Source organism: Rana temporaria, unplaced genomic scaffold (genome assembly GCF_905171775.1).
Source record: "Rana temporaria unplaced genomic scaffold, aRanTem1.1, whole genome shotgun sequence".
Classification (NCBI taxonomy): domain Eukaryota; kingdom Metazoa; phylum Chordata; class Amphibia; order Anura; family Ranidae; genus Rana; species Rana temporaria.
In genome coordinates, this window is record NW_024404560.1 from 40,545 (window position 1) to 60,363 (window position 19,819).

General features: G+C 42.3%; 1 protein-coding gene across 1 annotated transcript in view; it reads right to left on the reverse strand.

Moving 5' to 3' along the window:
- LOC120922504 overlaps positions 1-3,483 on the reverse strand; it is a 37,204-nt gene extending 33,721 nt beyond the window's left edge. Inside the window, exons 1-3 of the mRNA XM_040334696.1 lie at positions 3,376-3,483; positions 1,529-1,611; positions 478-540 (exon numbers count right to left, since the gene is read on the reverse strand). Of these exons, the coding sequence (XP_040190630.1) occupies positions 478-540; positions 1,529-1,611; positions 3,376-3,427 (198 nt within the window). The 5' untranslated portion in view covers positions 3,428-3,483. The remainder of the gene's footprint in view (positions 1-477; positions 541-1,528; positions 1,612-3,375) is intronic.
- Positions 3,484-19,819: the final 16,336 nt, after the last annotated feature.

Here is a 19,819-nt window from a genome sequence, read left to right on the forward strand (position 1 = left end):
AAACTCGGTCAGAGCTGAATTCTGCCGAGAAACCCGGCCGTGTGTACACTTTCAGCCGAGGAAGCCGACGAGGACCTCGGCGAGGTAATAGAGAACATGTTCTCTATTTCCTCGTTGTTCAATGGGAAATTTCGGCTCGCCGAGATCCTCGGCGGCTTCACAAGGAACTCGACGGGCAAAACGATGTGTTTTGCCCGTCGAGTTCCTCGGACGTGTGTACGGGGCCTATGGGTTATTTGTAGAAAATAAGAATATCGTTTAGAGTGACTTTAAGCTCTACTGAGTGAAACATGTCAGAGGAGTAGCGGGATTGGTTTAATATTATTGAGTGCGGCTTCCTTTCTTTAATTGTTATTAGTTACCCTTTGAACATTCTTAGCACAGAAATTAATATTATTAAAACAATTTTTATCCATTTTAGTGCATTCTATTATATGACTTTATAAAAGATAACTTTTTTTAATGTGTAATAATTACCGAGTCACTGTTATATACTGCGCATATAAAATCTACAAGATCTGTAGCGAAGTTTGGAGCCGCCTGTTCGAAAAAAAAAAAAGAAGCATTAATAAGTCATGGATTTTGCAATACAAAGTATCTACCAACATTTTACAGCAGAGATCCACATATTTGTTTAGTTTGGGGGCCGTTGAACAATGAAGGGAACTGTACTGGAGAAGTATTGAGGCTGACAATGATAACCTCTCCTTCTGAGGTACCAGTTCCCTGACTGTCATGGCCATCCAGTGGCTTCACTACTTTATAAATCCCTGACTCAGAGCAGTATACAGATAAAGGACCAGGCACAATACTTCCTAAAATTTCTAGAAAAGGGCAGAGAGAAATACTCACCTGTGACCAGCGTTGCTCCCTCACGGGCCGGATGAGTGAGATATTGTAACTCATGCTGATGGAAACAATGCAGAATCTCCCTCACTGGTGATGAAGTATTGCTTCTTCATCTGCCCAGTGAGCAATGGCATGGAAACAGTTAAATGTTTCTCTCTGTCCTTTCCAGGATTCCTGTCACCAAAGAGTGGGGGGGCTGGGGGGCTGCGGGCATGAAGTGCCACCTCCCTGAAATTTGTTGGTTGGGATGTCTGGTATAACTGTAACTATAATAAATATATATCACTAGGACAGTGGCAGGATTTTTGTCAGGGACAGGGTTTGTTTCACTAGGATGGTGGCAGGGTCTGTCACTAGGATGGTGGCAGGATTTGTGTCACTAGGATGGTGGCAGGATTTGTGTCACTAGGATGGTGGCAGGATTTGTGTCACTAGGATGGTGGCAGCATTTGTGTCACTAGGATGGTGGCAGGATTTGTGTCACTAGGATGGTGGCAGGATTTGTGTCACTAGGATGGTGGCAGGATTTGTGTCACTAGGATGGTGGCAGGGTCTGTGTCACTGACACCAGAATAATGGGGTAGAAAAGGCATATGCTGAAGGACTGAACCAAATATATGTGTATATAATGTTCTCAAATAAATTGATACATGAATAAGACAAGACAAAAAAAGTTTACCTCAACAATCTTCCCAAGACAATTAAGTCCTACTATATTTCCTTGTGATCCTGATGCTGAGTCTGATCCTTGAGCTTTTGTTTCTACAATGAAAAGACAAATACATATTAGACGACAATCCTCATCCATCATAGCAATACTTTCACCGTAGCTCTTGTTTTCACATATTGTTAAAGTCCATGTATAATAACTTTCCAATTACTGAACCCTTTATAATAAAATGCAATGTGTTTTTATACTGCTGGCTTGATTTTTAGAAGTCCATTTATCTAAAGAGGCAGCAAGAAAGGGGACTGGAGGACCTCAGATTTGAGGAACGACTGCAAACATCAAAGCGGTTGTAAAATCAAAAACATATATTTTTTTTATAATTCTGTTTATTGTAAATTGTTAATATGTGACATGGTCTGCCCCTATTCTGTGTGTGCCTTCATAGCAAGCCGTATGCTATGGGGGCTCATCTGCTGGCATGCTACCAAGCTGGGCTCTTTGCATCCATAGACATGCACATGGCTGTTTGACCCCGCCCAGCTCCCTCCTCACATAATTTGACTGACAGCAGCAGAAGCCAATGATTCCTGGTGCTGCCTGATTCTCCTGTGAGAAAAGAAAGAGGGGCGACAAGAGCTGCACACAGCACTCACAGCACTCCATTGATGTAGGACTCAAGGAAGAGGGAAAAGCAGCTAGTATATTTTTATTTTTTTACTGTAATGCATTCTTTTGACCTTAGAACCACTTTAAACGTATTTTCCATGGAGAAAAGATACTTAAGAGGGGATATAATCTCAATATACAAATATCTGAAAGGTGATTCCAGCTTAGGGAGAAAACTATTTAGCCTTAGGTTTCTTGAGAAGACCCGCGGCCACTCAATGAAGTTGGACTAGAAATAGTTTATCCTTAAACTGTGTAGGGGGTTCTTTACCGTGCAAGTAGTAAGGATGTGAAGGTCTCTTCCAAAGTTGGTGGTGTCAGCGGGGAGTGTTGATAATTTAAAAAAACTTTTAGATGTGTTAATTAGGGAACACAATACTGTATACAGGGGTAACTATGTGCTAGCATTTTGTGTTAGGAAAAAGAAAGAAACATTTATAAATGATGGATTAACCCTTTATTATACCTTTTCATGGGCACAGATGAATGGGGATGGCCTTTTGTATAGGCTAAATCATGCTAATGCAAATGTGAAAAACAATGCTATTAAACTGGGATTGATTTACTGAAGGTGTAAAGGATGTTAATGTTTCAAAAATGTTAGTAAATCAGGTGAGCCTGTGTTCCCTTTCAAAATGCAATCATGTGAAAAGGTAAAAAAAAAAAAAAAGGCTTTTGGCTAGCACATGATTGATTGGTAGATTGAAGTGAACACTGGTTCTTCCTATTTGCTAAACCTGATGAACATACACTAAGTAAACAGCCACTATCCTTTATTAAAGCAACTCCATAGTTTGCATTCAGAATACAGCCTGCAGAGACCGGGGACATGGCTGCTTGGCTGTGAGCAGTAGGGAATCTTGATACAGAAAGTACTTAGCAGCAGCTTTCTTAATTTGTTTGACTGTTGTTGTTGTTGTCCACAGGTTTCAGTAGGTAGCAAGGTATAGAATGAACAAATGTAATGCTAACAAACTAATAAATGTAGTGTAATTGTAAAAGCTGTACTGAATGTTGCCTCCTGCTACCCTGCTGTTCTAGCCTTATCCAATGAGTGTCTTGTGGAAATAGAAGCCATGTTTATAGTGCCTCAATATACATGAGTAATGCATCACTAAAAAATGTAGCACCAAGAAGTAGATCTAACATTTCTATTTCACTTAACTGACAAATAAAAGCGAATGGCTTACCCCAAAAGCTGTGACCAGCCAGCAGAAAGAAGGTGAAGATGAAGGTCTTCATTGTTCAGGTTCTTTTGGTTAACCTCAAGGTACTGTACCTAGGTGTAGCTCCTCTTTTTATATAATTGAAGATGATGACATCATCAAAAATATGGAACAAAATCAAGGACTTTAAAGGTCTTCACATGACAGTCATTTTTAATCCTAAAGGGCAAGTGATTAAAATAAATATTGGATGAAGTTAAAAAAACAGTATGTGATTGCCAATTTTTTTCCTCATCATAAACTGAGAATAATGTGCCAAAGTACCATTTTGCAATTTTGGCACCAGGTCCTGCTTTTGTAACATGTCCAATTATGATCAACACTTGTTGAGCTTGTGATAGGGACATTGGGCCAGATCACGTAGAGCGGCGCATATATAGACCGGCGTAGTGCATCTCTGTTACGTTACGCCGGCTCAATTTCGTGACGCAAGTACCGTATCCACAGAGTACTTGCGCCCAAATTTGTGCCAGCGTAACGTAAATTCCGAGGCGTAAGGCGAGGTAATTGAAAGTGGGAAGGAAGTGGGCGTGCTCCATTGAAATGAGCCGTGACCCCATGCAAATGAAGGGCCGGCCGGACTGCGCATGCGCGCATGATTCTGCACCTCACTGTGCATGCTCAGAACTCGGCCCGGCGCAATCAGTGAGATAGGAACTAGGCCCGGCGTACTTAGTGAGATACGCCCTGTGTATAAATAGGCCCAGACAAACGCCCTTCCATTGCAAAAGTACATCCATGTGTTTCCCTTCCTGAAGAAAGGTGCTTTTGTTCTGTTGTCTGTGGCTGTGTGTTGGTTTGTGTAGGAGTGTTATAGGAAAGATTTATTGGAGTAGGAGATTGTATTAGCTGTTTGTTTTTTCTGGGTGTTTTTTGTGTCTGTTTTTTCTGTGTGTTTTTTGGTGTCTGTATTAGCTGTCTGTTTGTGCTGTCTGATTTTGGTGTTTGGTTTTTGCTGTCTGTTTTTGTGTCTGTTTGGTGCTGAGTGTTTGGTGGTGATATGGCACCAAAGAGGAGGAAGCTAAACTTCTCTGTCCGTGAGAAGGAGATCCTTGCCAGGGCCATCACCCGAAATGGGCATTTTTTGCATGGCCCTGAGAGCCGGGACACCACCCCGGCCAGGAAGAAGCAGATCCTCCAGGAGATAGATGATGATATCAATGCCTTGGGGGGGGGAGACGAGGACCGTCAGTGGTATCTCCAAAAAGATTAATGATCTGAGGAGCGTGGTCCGTGATAAGCTGGCCAAGCTTACAGCACATTCCATGGGCACTGGAGGGGGACCACCTTGCACCATCAGGCTGACTGATGAGGAGCGTGCGGTGGCCCGGTGCTTCAACAGGCAGCAAGTGGTGGGCCTGCCTGGCTTTGACTCCGAAGAAGCCGGGAGGACAGGTAAGTTTTTTTTTGAAAATTGTAGATTCACACTGAAGGCATCAAAACTATGAATTAACACATGTAATACATAACAAAAAAGTGTGAACCAACTGAAAATATATTTCATATTCTAGGTTCTTCAAAGTAGCCACCTTTTGCTTTGATTACTGCTTTGCATACTCTTGGCATTCTCAAGAGGTCACCTGGCGCAGCACCCCATCACTCTCCTTCTTGGTCAAATAGCCCTTACACAGCCTGGAGGTGTGTTTGGGGTCATTGTCCTGTTGAAAATTAAATGATGGTCCAGCTAAACGCAAACCGGATGGAATAGCATGCCCCTGCAAGATGCTGTGGTAGCCATGCTGGTTGTATGCCTTCAATTTTGAATAAATACCCAACAGTGTCACCAGCAAAGCACCCCCACACCATCACACCTCCTCCTCCATGCTTCACGGTGGGAACCAGGCATGTAGAGTCCATGTGTTCACCTTTTCTGCGTCGAACAAAGACACGGGGGTTGGAACCAAAGATCTCAAGTTTGGACTCATCAGACCAAAGCACAGATTTCCACTGGTCTAATGTCCATTCCTTGTGTTCTTTAGCCCAAACAAGTCTCTTCTGATTGTTGCCTTTCTTTAGCAGTGGTTTCCTAGCAGATATTCTACCATGAAGGCCTGATTCACACAGTCTCCTCTTAAAAGTCCTAGAGATGTGTCTGCTGCAAAAGGTGGCTACTTTGAAGAACCTAGAATATGAAATATATTTTCAGTTGTTTCACACTTTTTTGTTATGTATAATACCACATGTGTTACTTCATAGTTTTGATGCCTTCAGTGTGAATCTACAATTTTCATACTCATGAAAATAAAGAAAACTCTTTGAATGAGAAGGTGTGTCCAAACGTTTGGTCTGTACTGTATATATGCCTGTTAGCTTGTGGTTTGAGTAAATATCAAGTGATTTGTGCACAAGGTACATTGATGCGCTATGCCATTTTCAAGTTTCATTTTCGTTATTTATACTCCTGACACAGGGGTTATAAAGTAGGTATGTTAGCAGCTGCATTAAGGTCACCTAATTTACCATAATTTACCATAGCATGGTAAGTCGCTGAGTCTCCTAATTGCAAAGCCACAGGCAAAGCTGGACTCCGGTCAGAAAGTTATAAGTCAACTAGTGATATTCTACTCCCTGAGCTATTGGTAGTCTTCAATGAGGCACTTGAATCATCCATGCTCCCAGCCTCCATGAACAATGTAAGTATAATAGTCCTCCCAAAGTAAGCATTTAATGGGTATACTCTGGCAGAAGCCTTCCTCTATAGTATTTGAAGAAACAATTTTAGTGCCTTGTACATCACTCTGCAAGATAAAACAGTTGCTATTTTTTTCCTATTATTACTGGGCCAGTTGTACTTTTGAAAAACCGCTGATGGAAGTCTTCACAGACTTTGAATGAATAGTTTTTTTGTATTGTAAAATTGAACGTTAATAAAAAGTATTTGGAAAAAAATGAAATAAAACATTTATTAAAAATGTGTTCATAGTACTGAACATAAAAAATAAGAATCATACATTACTGACCAGTAAAACCATTGTCATAAAAAGGCTGTTGTGTTATCAACTGGTTGCAATTCATCTAAACTGGGTTATGGTCAAAAACTTGGTCAGTGTTAGAAGCAGTAGTGTATTTAGGTTTTGTGCTGCCCTAGGCCTGACTAAACTTGTGCACCCCCTAATTTAAATATGACCCACCCCTTCCTGTCAAGGTCACACCCCTTGCTGTTTAAGACCTGCCCGAGTAGGGACACTAGTTTTGAGGGCCTGGGGGGGCAAGGGATTCCCTTAATTTGCATAGATTTCCTCTCACTTCCTGTTTGACTATGGGGAAGGAAGTGAAGGGAAATCTCTCGGGCAAATGCTCTCGATGCTTCACCCGATACTTGTACTGTCGGCGGTGATCAGTGCGTGGGGAAGTTACAAGCACCGATCTCCGCTGATTTTAAAGCAGCTGAAAGCCGCCGTGTATCCTGTGTATGCCGCCGTGTGTATCCCGTGTATGCCGCCGTGTGTATCCTGTGTATCCCGCCGTGTTTCTCTCCCCTTTCGGTGCTCCTCCTTTACCCCCTGGAATTGTCAGGATGGAGAGCGGGGTAGGAGCCGGTAAATCCGGCTCCTTACTGCTCCGAATGGACAGAGTCAGTGATCACTGACTCTGTCCATTCACATAACTGAAACATTGTAACCTGTGTTTACAAATGTTTCAGTTTATGAATGAAGAGAAGACGCTGTCTTCACTCCATTCATTTTCAGTGCAGCTGATGCTGCTGAGAAAGGGACAGGGGAACATGTGTCCCTGGTCCCTTTCCCTGTCTCAAAGGGAAGATGTCAGAGGTCTGTTAAGACCCCTGATATCTCACCAAAGCCCCCCCCAACAGGGCTGAAAAAAGAAATAAAAAATAAAGAATAAAAAAACAAAAGAATAAAAAAATGATTGTAGAAAATAAAAAAATTAAAGAAAAAACACACTGACACGGTCCACCCCCCCCCCCTTAAAAAAAAGAAAGCATTATAAATAAAAAAAAATTAAAAAAAAAATTGTAAAAAATTTAAAAAATGAAAAACAAATTGTTAAAGATAAAAAAAAAAACATACTGACACATGTGCTGCTGTCACATTAGATAAAAACAAAGTATCGGTATTCAAAATCGGCGAGTACTTGAAAAAAAGTATCGGTACTTGTACTCGGTCTTAAAAAAGTGGTATCGGGACAACCCTAGCTATAACCCTCCCTTACTCTATCCAAAATGAAAAAAAAAAATGTTTTGCCTATAGTTCTACTTCAAGCACACATTTCTGATAATTTTATGTAGAGGACTAAGAAGATATAACCATGCAAATAGAAACATATAGCACAGTGAGGAAGGTTTGTGGTCCAGGATGATAGGATAGTCAAAATAAGAAGCAGAGCCCCCCCCCCCCCCCCCAGTTGCGGAATTCAGTCCGCCTGCATGCTGGAAGCAGTGCGGCCGCTTAATGGGGGTGCTAGACTAATTTTTGCCTAACAGTGCAGTGCAAACCGACGGGGACTCTTTGCGTGCTGCCCCCCTGCAAAGTGCTGCCCTAGGCCAGAATACAGCTTTGGTTAGAAGCAGATGGTCTAAGCTCATTATACTCTTCACCTGTACAGCATGTAGTTACTTTAACAAAAGATAGTTCATTCTGTCATGTTGAATTCATATCTGTCAGAAAATTATTTGTTCATTTCATGCAAATATGAATATGTGGATAAGACTTTTAAAGACTGATAAAATATCAGTACCTCCTTTGTTCAGGTGATATGGATGTGTAAAGTCTGAAAAGGTTAAAATCACTGAAAGAGAAAATATGATGATATGGTTAGGAAACTGCCAAATACAAGGATCTGGCAGCTAAAATGGTAATTGTTGAGACTTATTCTTCAAAATCAGTCATTAGTAGTTTCCATATTAAAATAATGTTCTAATTCATTAGGCAATACTAAATTAATTTATGTAAAAATATATACTGTTAATACACAGTAAATATAAAGCATTCACTAAACAAATATCCCTTGGCCATTGTACCCCACAGGGGCCCCTTATGAGTGCTTCTTCTCATCCTGTTCACATAATATAGAACATATGACTGTGCTTATGTACCAAATATTGATAATAATTATCCTCATCATATCGATCATCTAGATTTGTTTGGTAATTTGCCCACTATTCACCTTTTTTTGTCTTGCCCAATATTTCAAATATTTTGTGCCTTTGCACTGGAAATATATATTATAAAGTGGTTACATAGTTACATAGTATGTCAGGTTGAAAAAAGACACAAATCCATCTAGTTCAACCAATAGAAAAAATAGAAAAACCTGCATATACACTATCCTAAACCCATGGTTGTATCAGAGGAAGAAAAACAAACAAACAAACAGACAATTAAGCATCATCCAATTTGCTCCAGTGAGGGAAAAATCCTTCCTGATTCCCAAGAACACAATCGGATATTCCCAGAGTCAATTACACCTGGTGTTATTAACTACAAATTGTAGTATCCGGTTATAGTTCATGCATTTAGGAATGCATCCAGCTTTTTTTTAAAACAATCTATCAAGCTGTCCAGAACTAATTCTTGAGGGAGTTTAATCCACATTTTCACAGCTCTTACTGTATATACGAAAAATAAAAAGTACCCCTAGGGACTTTGAATTGCAGCAAAAAATAACAAAATAAACAATGGGTGAAAATTTATATGAAAGTATAAAGTTTATTTACATTCAAATGGTATCAAAGAAATATATGTATAAATGGTAAAAAAAAATCTAATTTGAATCAGGACATGAGCTCCAGAGAGAAACATAATACAAGTGCTAATGCATACAAAAGGCAGCCATGGAAAATAAGTATAACATAAAAATGATTACTGAGGACGCAAGGCCACAACGAGTTCTGACCTTTTACAAAAGTTGCAGTCTTCTTCAGGGGGGAACGAGATTTGCGACCATAAGTACTACAATAAAATACATATATATTAAATATTATATACATGTTTTTTTGCAAGCTGCACACACAAGACATATAATGACATCACTGACATATAATGACATCACTGCCAAGGTACACATACCCAGGAGACTGTCAGAGGTCAAGGACGGCAGTCATCCAGTAGCCAAATGTCGAGGAACAGCCCTTGAATGGCCCAGCCGGATGGGAGGATGGTCAGGTGGATAGAAAGACCAAAAAGATTACGGGGTGAGAAAAGCATCACCCCCTGGCCTACAAGAGGCCGCAACCTGCAGCCCCACACCAGCGGAGCCAGGAAGGGGGGGGGAGAGCGGGTGGAGGGAGAGGCCACCAGGCAGGACCCAGGGAGAGAGGGGGGGAGCGGGGGACGGGGCAGCAGCCACCAAGGTCCAGTGGGCGGGGAGGGGGCCAAGGGGTGCAGGCCAACCAAAGATGGAGGAAGACTATCCACCAAAGGAGTGACACCAGTAACCCTGTAGGGAGATTGTACAAAAGTAAGCATAAACATGCAGATATTTGCCTGTCTATATATTAATCAAAAAAATGTTAATCAGAAAATATATATATGTGTATATATGCATATACAGCCATATATAGCCCAGGACGGGCCCAAAAGAAATATATATATATATAATATATAATAAATATAATAAAATGATAAAAAAAATGATAGAAGTGATGGATGGAATTTAATATGTGTGGGTGATAGAATGATGATGTGTAAATGGTTGCACAAATAAGTCAGGATGCTCTCTATATTGCAGATAGAGAAAGGAGCTGTGTGTTAGTGGGAGTCCTGACTCTCCTGTAGTCCAAGGGAGGGAGCGAGCACGACACTCCACACCAGGGAGAAAGCCTTGCATTACTGTGTGGAGTTACAGACAGAAGAACAGGAAGTGAGAATTTCTCAGAAGAAATAAGGACATTTAAAAGCAAAATCGAAGGATGAGGTAAGTAAAAGAGGACTGCACTAAGGTAAAGGAAGCTATTTAGGAAAAAAAAAATTGTACCTTTACAACCCTTTTAAGATTTAATATCTCTCAGAGATGGTTTGGGTTAAATGAGAGTTCTTAAAATGGAAAAGTTCCCAGGGTAGTTTTAAGCAGCAAAATAATCATAAAATGGTAAGTATTTTCAATATTTTATTATCAAAGAGTGCCAAATACAAGTTTTTACAAGAGTTTTAAAATGTGAGCCCTGGTTGGAATATAGAACAAAGCATTTCCACTATATGTTGTTACATTATACTTTTACTTTACATGTGAATACCCCAATGCATTTTCGACCACTACATTCATGGTCTTCATCAGGAGGTTTTTGTTACTCTTAGGAACATTTCAAAAAGGAAGATTTTTTACTTGTTGACCTATATGAATATTTCCAAGAATATGCATAAACATTTAATTTTAAGCAAAATATATCTTTGGTAAAGTTTCAAGTATATTTACCATTTTATTGATGGAGATAAAAGTGTGCGACACCCAACCAGAATTTAAAGTTCATTCAGTGATCCAAAGTACTCCATGTGGTCCTTCAACACCCTTCGGGCTAGCCCTAATCCATGGGGCTTACAACGAGTCACGCGTTCGAACCCCAGAGAGGGGAAAGGAAGGAGGCCAAACACCTGCAATGTATAGTTCACTAAATAAATAGGAGCTAGGGTTTTTGTTTTGTACCACCTATTAAAACCAGACCCAGTCGAACCCAAATAGTTTGTTTATTGATATTAGGTTAACATTTATTTCTAATTTGAGTTTGTATTTAATCGATTTAATTTGGGGCTATAGAAATAAAAATATATAACTAGAGCCCCTGAACATGATTATGTAATATTATATCTTAATAAAAAAGAGGTGAAGTGGGGTGCGATAAAGTAAAAGTTCTAGTATTAAGTGGGACAAATCAACGGTAAAAAAATGTGTGCATGTGAAAATTAAAGGGGTTGTAAAGGAATTTTTGTTCCCCTAAATAGCTTCCTTTACCTTAGTGCAGTACTCCTTCACTTACCTCATCCTTCAATTTTGGTTTTAAATGTCCTTATTTCTTCTGAGAAATCTTCACTTCCTGTTCTTCTGTCTGTAACTCACCACGGTAATGCTAGGCTTTCTTCCTGGTGTGGAGAAAGCCTATTGAGGGAGGAGGGGGCGAGCAGGCAAGTCAGGACACTCTCTACTTTGCAAATAGAGAAAGGAGCTGTGTGTTAGTGGGTGTCCTGACACTCCTGCTCGCCCTCTCCCCCCTCAAGAGGCTTTCTCCACACCAGGAAGAAAGCCTCGCATTACGGCGGTGAGTTACAGACAGAAGAACAGGAAGTGAGCATTTCTCAGAAGAAATAAGGACATTTAAAAGCAAAATTGAAGGATGAGGTAAGTGAAGGAGGACTGCACTAAGGTAAAGGAAGCTATTTAGGGAAAACATTTTTTTTCCTTTACAACCCCTTTAATGGTGCAATGTTGAAGCAAAAAACAAAGGAACTGTGCAAAATGACACACAAATAACAAGCAGCAACAATGCTGCTCAATCTGGGTGAAAAGATTCTTGTAAATAAGAAGTTGGTGTGAAGTAAAAAGGTAAAATATATATATATCTGTTTACCAGTATCGAGCAACTGGAAGACCTTACCTCGACCCTCCGTGACAAAACCGAAGAGCATAAGACCAGATGGTTCTATTGGAGTCTCTTTCGCTTCTCTGAGGAATACTTGCAACACGTCTGATCCAGACAATGTTTGGGCCTGTCCTCTTCACTAAGTATTGGACTGGACCTACTTTTTTTTTGGCTCCCCCAGCGGTGAGCTTCACCTACCCCTTCTCCACCCCCCCCCTTTTTTTTCCACACTTCGCCCCTCTTCCTTCGTTTTCCTATTCTCTCTATATACTATACTAACAGAAATGTTTTGGGATATGCTCAGATTAAAACACTTATAGCCTTATCTGACTTTTGTACATCTAGATAGCCTTTCAACTGAAAATCTACCTGGAAAATGTTTCAAAACAACTGTCAGATTTATTTATACAGTTATGTAGTCTTTTGTTAACTGATGCAAATCCTCTAAATATAAAATATGATATAATATAAAAAATGTAAAAGAAAGCATGCTGGATGCAGGACAGGCCAGTAGCTCATTTGCATATTGAGCAAGTTCTGGCCAGTGGTCCAACCTTAAAGCGGAGGTTCACCCTAAAAAACAATTATATACCATTACATCCAGCATACTTCTGACATGTACAGTATGCATACCGTCTTATAGTTTTTTTTCACCTGGCTTAGATGATTGACGTGCGGATAAGGCGCGTCACGCGTTCCGAAAATAGCCGAACTGGGACTCGGCTCTATACAGCGCTATACGGAGCCTGCGCACAGACTAGGAGCCGTGAGGAGCTGACTGCGCAGGCGCTGTATAGAGCCGTGTCCCAGTAAGGCTATTTTCAGAACGCGTGACGCGCCTTATCCGCACGTCAATCATCTACTCCTCTTCATAGGAACGCCTACTCCCGGCGCGAGTGAGAACCCGGAAGCCAGGTGAAAAAGAACTATAAGACGGTATGTACAGCGGAAAAAAAAAATACCAGCATTCTGTACAGTAAATGTCAGAAGTATGCTGGATGTAATGGTATATAATTGTCTTAGGGTAAACCTCCACTTTAAGACCCAGTAACTCAGTGGATTCTCTGTTGGAAAGGTTTGCAAGTCTGCTCTTACCCCTAGATATTACTGCACCATATAATGCAGACGCTGGCGATGGTTGTTGGAACCTATCAGACCTTAGTGCTGAGGTATGAAAAATTGTTTAAAGGCATTGGTCAGCCGGCCACCTCTCTTCCTCTGACCAAACAAAGCCTCAGAAACACGTTGTCCAGCACCAGGAAATAGTAACCTCCCAGTAACCTTACCCTTGTAACGTGGATCAAGAAGGGTTGCCAGCAAGTAATAATCAGCCATGATTAAGCACTAAACGATAGTGTGAAACGCGTAGGCTGCCATCCCTATTTGTGCTGTGCTTTGTAGTGCATTTTCCATTTGTTTTTACAATAAAGACAACCTTCAAGGTTTTTTGGAGTGCGGCTTTCCATTTTATAGCCTCTATCAAGTAATGATCCCTCTTCTTAATACCACAAATCCTAGGGTCCTTTCACAGGCTTTGCAGAATCAGGGAGGCCATGCAGGGTAAGTTTGCAGAGAAATTCGATTCTGAGTCCTCTGGGTCAATAAGGATCACATTATCCATAACTGCCTCCTCCCAGCCACGTACAACTCCTTGGGTTTCTGAGGACTGAATACCATCCTTTGAAGACTGCTGCGTATTTTCCTTGACATCCATGCTGACACAATCCTCCTTTTCTTCCTGTGTATTTGGCAGACCTGCAGGAATGCTTTCTGGATAAAGGGGGTCTTGAGAGTAAAGGAAGTTCTTCTCTTCCTCCCGCTGTTCTGCCTCAAGTGCCCTGTCCATGATTCCACAAAGTGTGTGCTCCAGCTGGAAGACTAGAGGGACAGTGTCACTGATGCATACATTGTCGCTGCTCACCATCCTTGTGGCCTCCTCAAATGGTGACAGGACAGTGCATGCATCCTTGATCAGTAGCCACTGGCATGGCGAAAATAAGCCAAGCTCCCCTGACCTTGTCCTGGTGCCATACTCACACAAGTACTCATTGATGGCTTATTGATCTGCTGTGTGTGCAGCCGCTGCAGCATTGCCAATGTTGAGTTCCACCTGGTGGGCAAGGCACAAATGGGGCAGTTGATGGGCAGGTTGCATTCCCTTTGAATGTCAGCCAGCTGAGCACTGGCATTGTATGACTGGCGGAAATGACCACAGACTTTTCTGGCCTGCCTCAGGAGATCTTGTAAGCCTGGGTACATGTTCAAGAAATGCTTCACCACCAAATTCAGAATGTGTCCCAAACATGGAACATGGGTCTAGTGTTCCTGTTGGAGGGCGGAGAGAAGCTGATGTGGAGTTAACCACCTCTGAGCCTGCCCCTGCAGAGCTGACAGAATCTCTTCCCCAGTGTGGCTCCTATCCCCTAGGCAGACCAACTCAAGCACCACATGACATCTTTTTGCCTGACTGCTTGCGTAGCCCTTTGAGTGTTTAGGGAGCACTGCTGGTTCAGTGGACAATTCTGCAGGAGAGGCCATAGAGGAAGAAGAGGAGGGGGGGAAGCGGATGCTGTTCTGGTCACGCTTGATACGCTTCAATCATAGGTTGCAAACAGCAACGGTTCGATTTTCTGCACACGTGTCAAAAAGGCCCACACCACGGAACTTTTAAAAGCCAGTGGGGAGTCAGCAGCACCCTGCGCCTGCGGAGCTCTGTGGTGTGATGCAATAGGGTGGCTGCCCTTAGGCTGACCGCTGGAGGAATTGTGCCTCCTCCTCCTGCTCACTTTCCTCCTCTCTTCTCTCAAGCACCCAAGTATGGTCAGTGACCTCATTATCCCCTCCCTCCTTGTCACTGGAGCAAACTTGGCAATATGCTGCAGCTGGGGGAACATGACTGCCAGTTTCTTGTCCTTCTGTGGCACCCCCTCTCTCTAGGCTCATGTTACTCCCTTCCACCTGGAAACCAACATCGGAGCCTTCAAATTGCTACGCATCCTCCAGCCAACATCTAAACTTTCAAATTACTGCGCATCCTCCAGCAGCATGTAACCAACACTGTGGTCAAATTATTCTGGGGACTCCTCCGTGCATGATGGTGGGGCTACGGAAAGAGTAACTGTGGACAAGGAGCCTGTGGAATAGGCCACTTTGGCAGCTGCGTTGGGAGGAAAAGTACTATGAGCCTGGGTGACAGAGGATGAGGACGACTTTGTTATCCACTCCACTAACTCTTCTGCATGTTGTGGCTCAATAACATGGCCAGCAGAAGAAAAAAAGGACAAGCGTGCCCCACAGCCACCTGCAGAGGATGCTACATGTCCACGACCACCACTGTTGACTGTAGACTCTTTTGGTGGCCTGTGAGCGTCTGCCTCTCCTTGGTGGCCTTCTGGACATGATGGGGATTTTTTCTTTTCACAGCACACTACACTGTATTCTATACTTTGAACACTGCCTGCACTTATTAGAAACAGTACACCGGCTGCACCAGACGAAGTGCACAGCTAAGTGCACAAAATGCATCAACGTAGCTGTAGCAAGCCCATCCCTGCACTCCACTATGGCCCCCAATCTGGGATGGTAAGGTGTTTCCTCACTATTGACATCTAAGGGACCATACTTGGATAAGTCTACGTCCGCAATCACTAGCGGGCCATTCTGGTCGCTGTAGCTCTGCATTCCAGACGCTGAAGGGGAAGTCTTGAGGAAGTCTCTCCGGACAAACAAACTGCCATTCGGAACAGTCAACGCAAGCGGTCAGAGTCCAGCAAGCGGCACCACAGTCACCTCTTATGGTCTTTCTGCCAGAGGACATATCTAGTGATATTATATCATGGCCAAAACGTTCTGGTAAAGGAAGGGTAAGCGCCCGTTCTGGGCAAACACTATCCACGTATTTCTTCCCTTCAATGAGATATTACAGGGATTATTCACGGATATATTTTAAACTGTGATGAATGCCTCACTTCTCACGTTGTCTATATGGTTACTGCAGCCCTTTACACAAGAGAGAGACTATTCTAATACAGTGGAACCTTGGATTATGAGCATACTTCGTTCCAGGAGAATGCTCGTAATCCAAAGTACTCGCATATCAAAGCGAGTTTCCCCATTGAAGTCAATAGAAACGAAAATTATTTGTTCCGCATTGACTTCAATGGCATGCAATACCGCATGCGGCCAGAGGCAGGGGACGCTGGAGAGCCTCCGTTCACAAGCCTTTCCGAGGTTTGCCGAGCTCAGCCGAACTGTCCTCGCGCCTTTCCAGTCGTTTCCGAACACGGTACTGCACACCGCTTTGGCCTGAATCCTGTTTGTTTTGTGAGACAACACTCACAAACCGAGTTAGGATTTTAGGAAATACAGTGCTTGTATTGCGAAACGCTCGTTAACCGCGTTATTCGCAATCCAAGGTTCCACTGAACTCTATAACGCATACTGCAATAGACAGCTGGGATTTGTTTATTTGAATGGCAGACTTATTCTATCAGCTGAAGCAAATGACTGGAATGCTATGATTACAGGGCTATTCATATTCTCTTTTATTATATGACCTCACACTGAAATATTTGTACAAGCCTTTTCCTACAGACCTACAGTCCCTGTCTTGTTTGCACCGCCTGTATACTGCTGTTCAAAGTATATAGGGCCAAAGGGGCTGGTAATGACCTGGGGTGAGGGGGGAAGGGGGGGGGGGAACCCATGCTATTTTTCTCAATAATTTCCATCCATATTGCAGGGACCAGACATTACATTAAAGCCGCAAGCAGTTTTAAATGACTTTTTTCTTATAGTAATGTCATTTTGTGCAGGGACAGTTCTAAACACGTGCCACTTCACAGGCATACTATAGACACCCAGCAGGTACGATATTTAAATTAATTTTTCATTTTTTTCCACTTTAAGCATCATTAAAATCACTGCTCCCGAAAAAACGTTAGTTTTTAAAACTTTTTTTTCCATTGATCCATGTTCCCTGGGGCAAGACCCGGGTCCCCAAATCTGTTTTATGACAATAACTTGCATATTAGGCTTTAAAATGAGCACTTTTGATTTCGAACGTTCGAGTCCCATTGACTTCAATGGGGCATTTAACTCGAACATCGAGCTCATCCCTACTCACCATGCTGTAAATTACAAAACCTGACCCGCCCCTCTGTATCTGCAGTTCAGTCACCCCCCATACACCCCCCATACACTTTAGAGTGGCCAGCCTGACCTCAGGTACTGGCCCTTCTCCTAGTACCACCATAGGCCTGCCTGTGGCTTCAAAAGTTGCTACATGAAGGAGCCCAATTCCTTTATTATGATGCTGCAGGAATTGGGACTGATCTGTGTTAAAAGAACAATAGCAAGTAATGTAAATAAATTGGAGAAAATAAATTAGACTGAGCAGGTGTGAGCCTACTCAGAATAATTAGGACTTTGTGGAGGGGGGTGTGTCTATTAAGGTGAGCAAGGATAACAACAACGTTATAATACAAAAGTATAAATTTTATTAAATAGTTAAAATGATAATAAAATCAGTTTTTCCCTGATATGATACAGATTACAAGATGATTCAGATGGAGATAATGCTGGTCGCCGACATGTTTCACAGTTTTAGCGTCATCAGGGAGCCGCATCCATCTATTTCTTCATCTAGTTCTAAACAAAGTAAAGCACAAAGCATATTACTAGTGTAGATTTGTATTACAGGGTGTAACAACATTTTTCGATCATAGATTTATTTGCTGGTAATCTAATTGCAATTTTGTGCTCACCTATTTTGTCTAATGAGACAGGGACTGCACAAGATGGTTCGTGGTCACAGAGAGCAGGAGCGAGCAACCGTAGGAGGACACTTACCTGATGGGAGCCAGACCCATCAGGTTGCTGTGGAGCTGCTGGACCTTACATATACCTAACAGGATATGGGGTTTCCAATGTCTAAAAAACAATTTTTATAATGGTAATTAATATAATATAATAAAATATAATTGTAATTAGCGTCAGGTGACTAGATCCAACGCACAGATATGTTTAAGTTGGTAATTACTGAGGTACCTACTAGATAAATGGTTGGTGTTCCACATGAATGTTATCCCCATAGATTAGGTGGTGGTTACTATACTAGGCAAATGACTGGTGAGGAGCTGGGGCCACAAACAGAGGGTGCTCTAAGAATAAAGGATAATAATGCATGTTGTTTAAAAAAGCATATAGATAGGGTATGTAAAGTATCTAAAAGTATCCATGCTGCTTCAAAAACGAAGACAAGAGGTGATGCTATATATACAGCACCCCATTTTCTTACTCAGTCATGGGTAATTAGGAGTTACAGAGGACCCCAGTAGCGTTATTACCTTGAAGAGCGTTGTGGTGGTATTCCCTGCTGTGTGCTCCCACCGTGTACTGCCTTAATCGGATGACCGTCGGACGCATCTGACAAACAGGCATCCGCATCGGCATCCTAAGTACTGAGGTCCACCCGGAAGTGATGGGTCATTACTGACCCCTGACATCACTTCCGGCGGTTGTTCCCGGGCAGCGCGTGCGCCGATGAACCACCGGCAACGGCCATACTGCGAATGCGCCATCATAGTCCGCATATATTGTGGACTTGAGTGTGGGGAAAAGAGGTATCTCCCCACAATAGGACTTAACCATACCCACTTGAGACCCGCGCTATAGACAAAAGACGTCCACAGCGCGGCTCTCAAGTGCCAAGTGGATGTCTTTTAAAGTACATTACCCTCGCGCGCCACTGGGGGGCGCGCAGCGGGTAAACACTGTCCTGGCGCATCGCTGAAGAGCCCATGCGTGTACCTGGCGGCCGCGATGTCCGCCGGGTACACGCGATCGGCGGGAACACAGCAGGGACGTGGAGCTCTGTGTGTAAACACAGAGCTCCACGTGCTGTCAGAGGAGAGGAGACCGATCTGTGTCCCTTGTACATAGGGACACAGCATCGGTCACCTCCCCCAGTCACCCCCCTCCCCCCACACAGTTAGAACACACCCAGGATACACATTTATCCCCTTCCTCACCCCCTAGTGTTAACCCCTTCCCTGCCAGTCACATTTATACAGTAATTAGTGCATTTTTATAGCACTGATCACTGTATAAATGTGAATGGTCCCAAATTTGTGTCAAAAGTGTCCGATACGTCCGCCGCAATATCACAGTCCCAATAAAAATCGCAGATCGCCGCCATTACTAGTAAAAAAAATAATAATAAAAAAAAATCACAATTCTGTTCCCCATTTTGTAGGCGCTATAACTTTTGCACAAACCAGACGCTTATTGCGATTTTTTTTTTTTTTTTACAAAAATACATCGAAAAATACGTATCTGTCTTAATTGAGAAAAAAAAATAGTTATTTTTTTTTTAAATTGGGATATTTATTATAGCAACAAGTAAAAAATATATATATTTTTTTAAATTGTTGCTCTTTTTTTGTTTATAGCGCAAAAAATAAAAACCGCAGAGGTGATCAAATACCACCAAAATAAAGCTCTATTTGTGGGGAAAAAAGGACGTCAATTTTGTTTGGGAGGCACTTCGCACGACCGTGCAAATGTCAGTTAAAGCGACGCAGTGCCGGAAGCTGAAATTTCGCCTGGGCGCGAAGGGGGTTTATGTGCCCAGTAAGCAAGTGGATACAGCTCCACCTAGCGGTGTGTCCTCCGGTGTTGATCGTCCGCAATCCGAGCATCACCAAACGCCATGCTGCTGAGCCTGTCTACATAGGAAACAAAAATAAAGTATTGGATATAATACATAAAAAATATATATATATTTGCATTCATATCTATTCAAGGCAGCAGAAATAAGAATAGAATTGTAGTATTGCAATGTACATCGCTGTACTTAGTATGTAGAACACACAC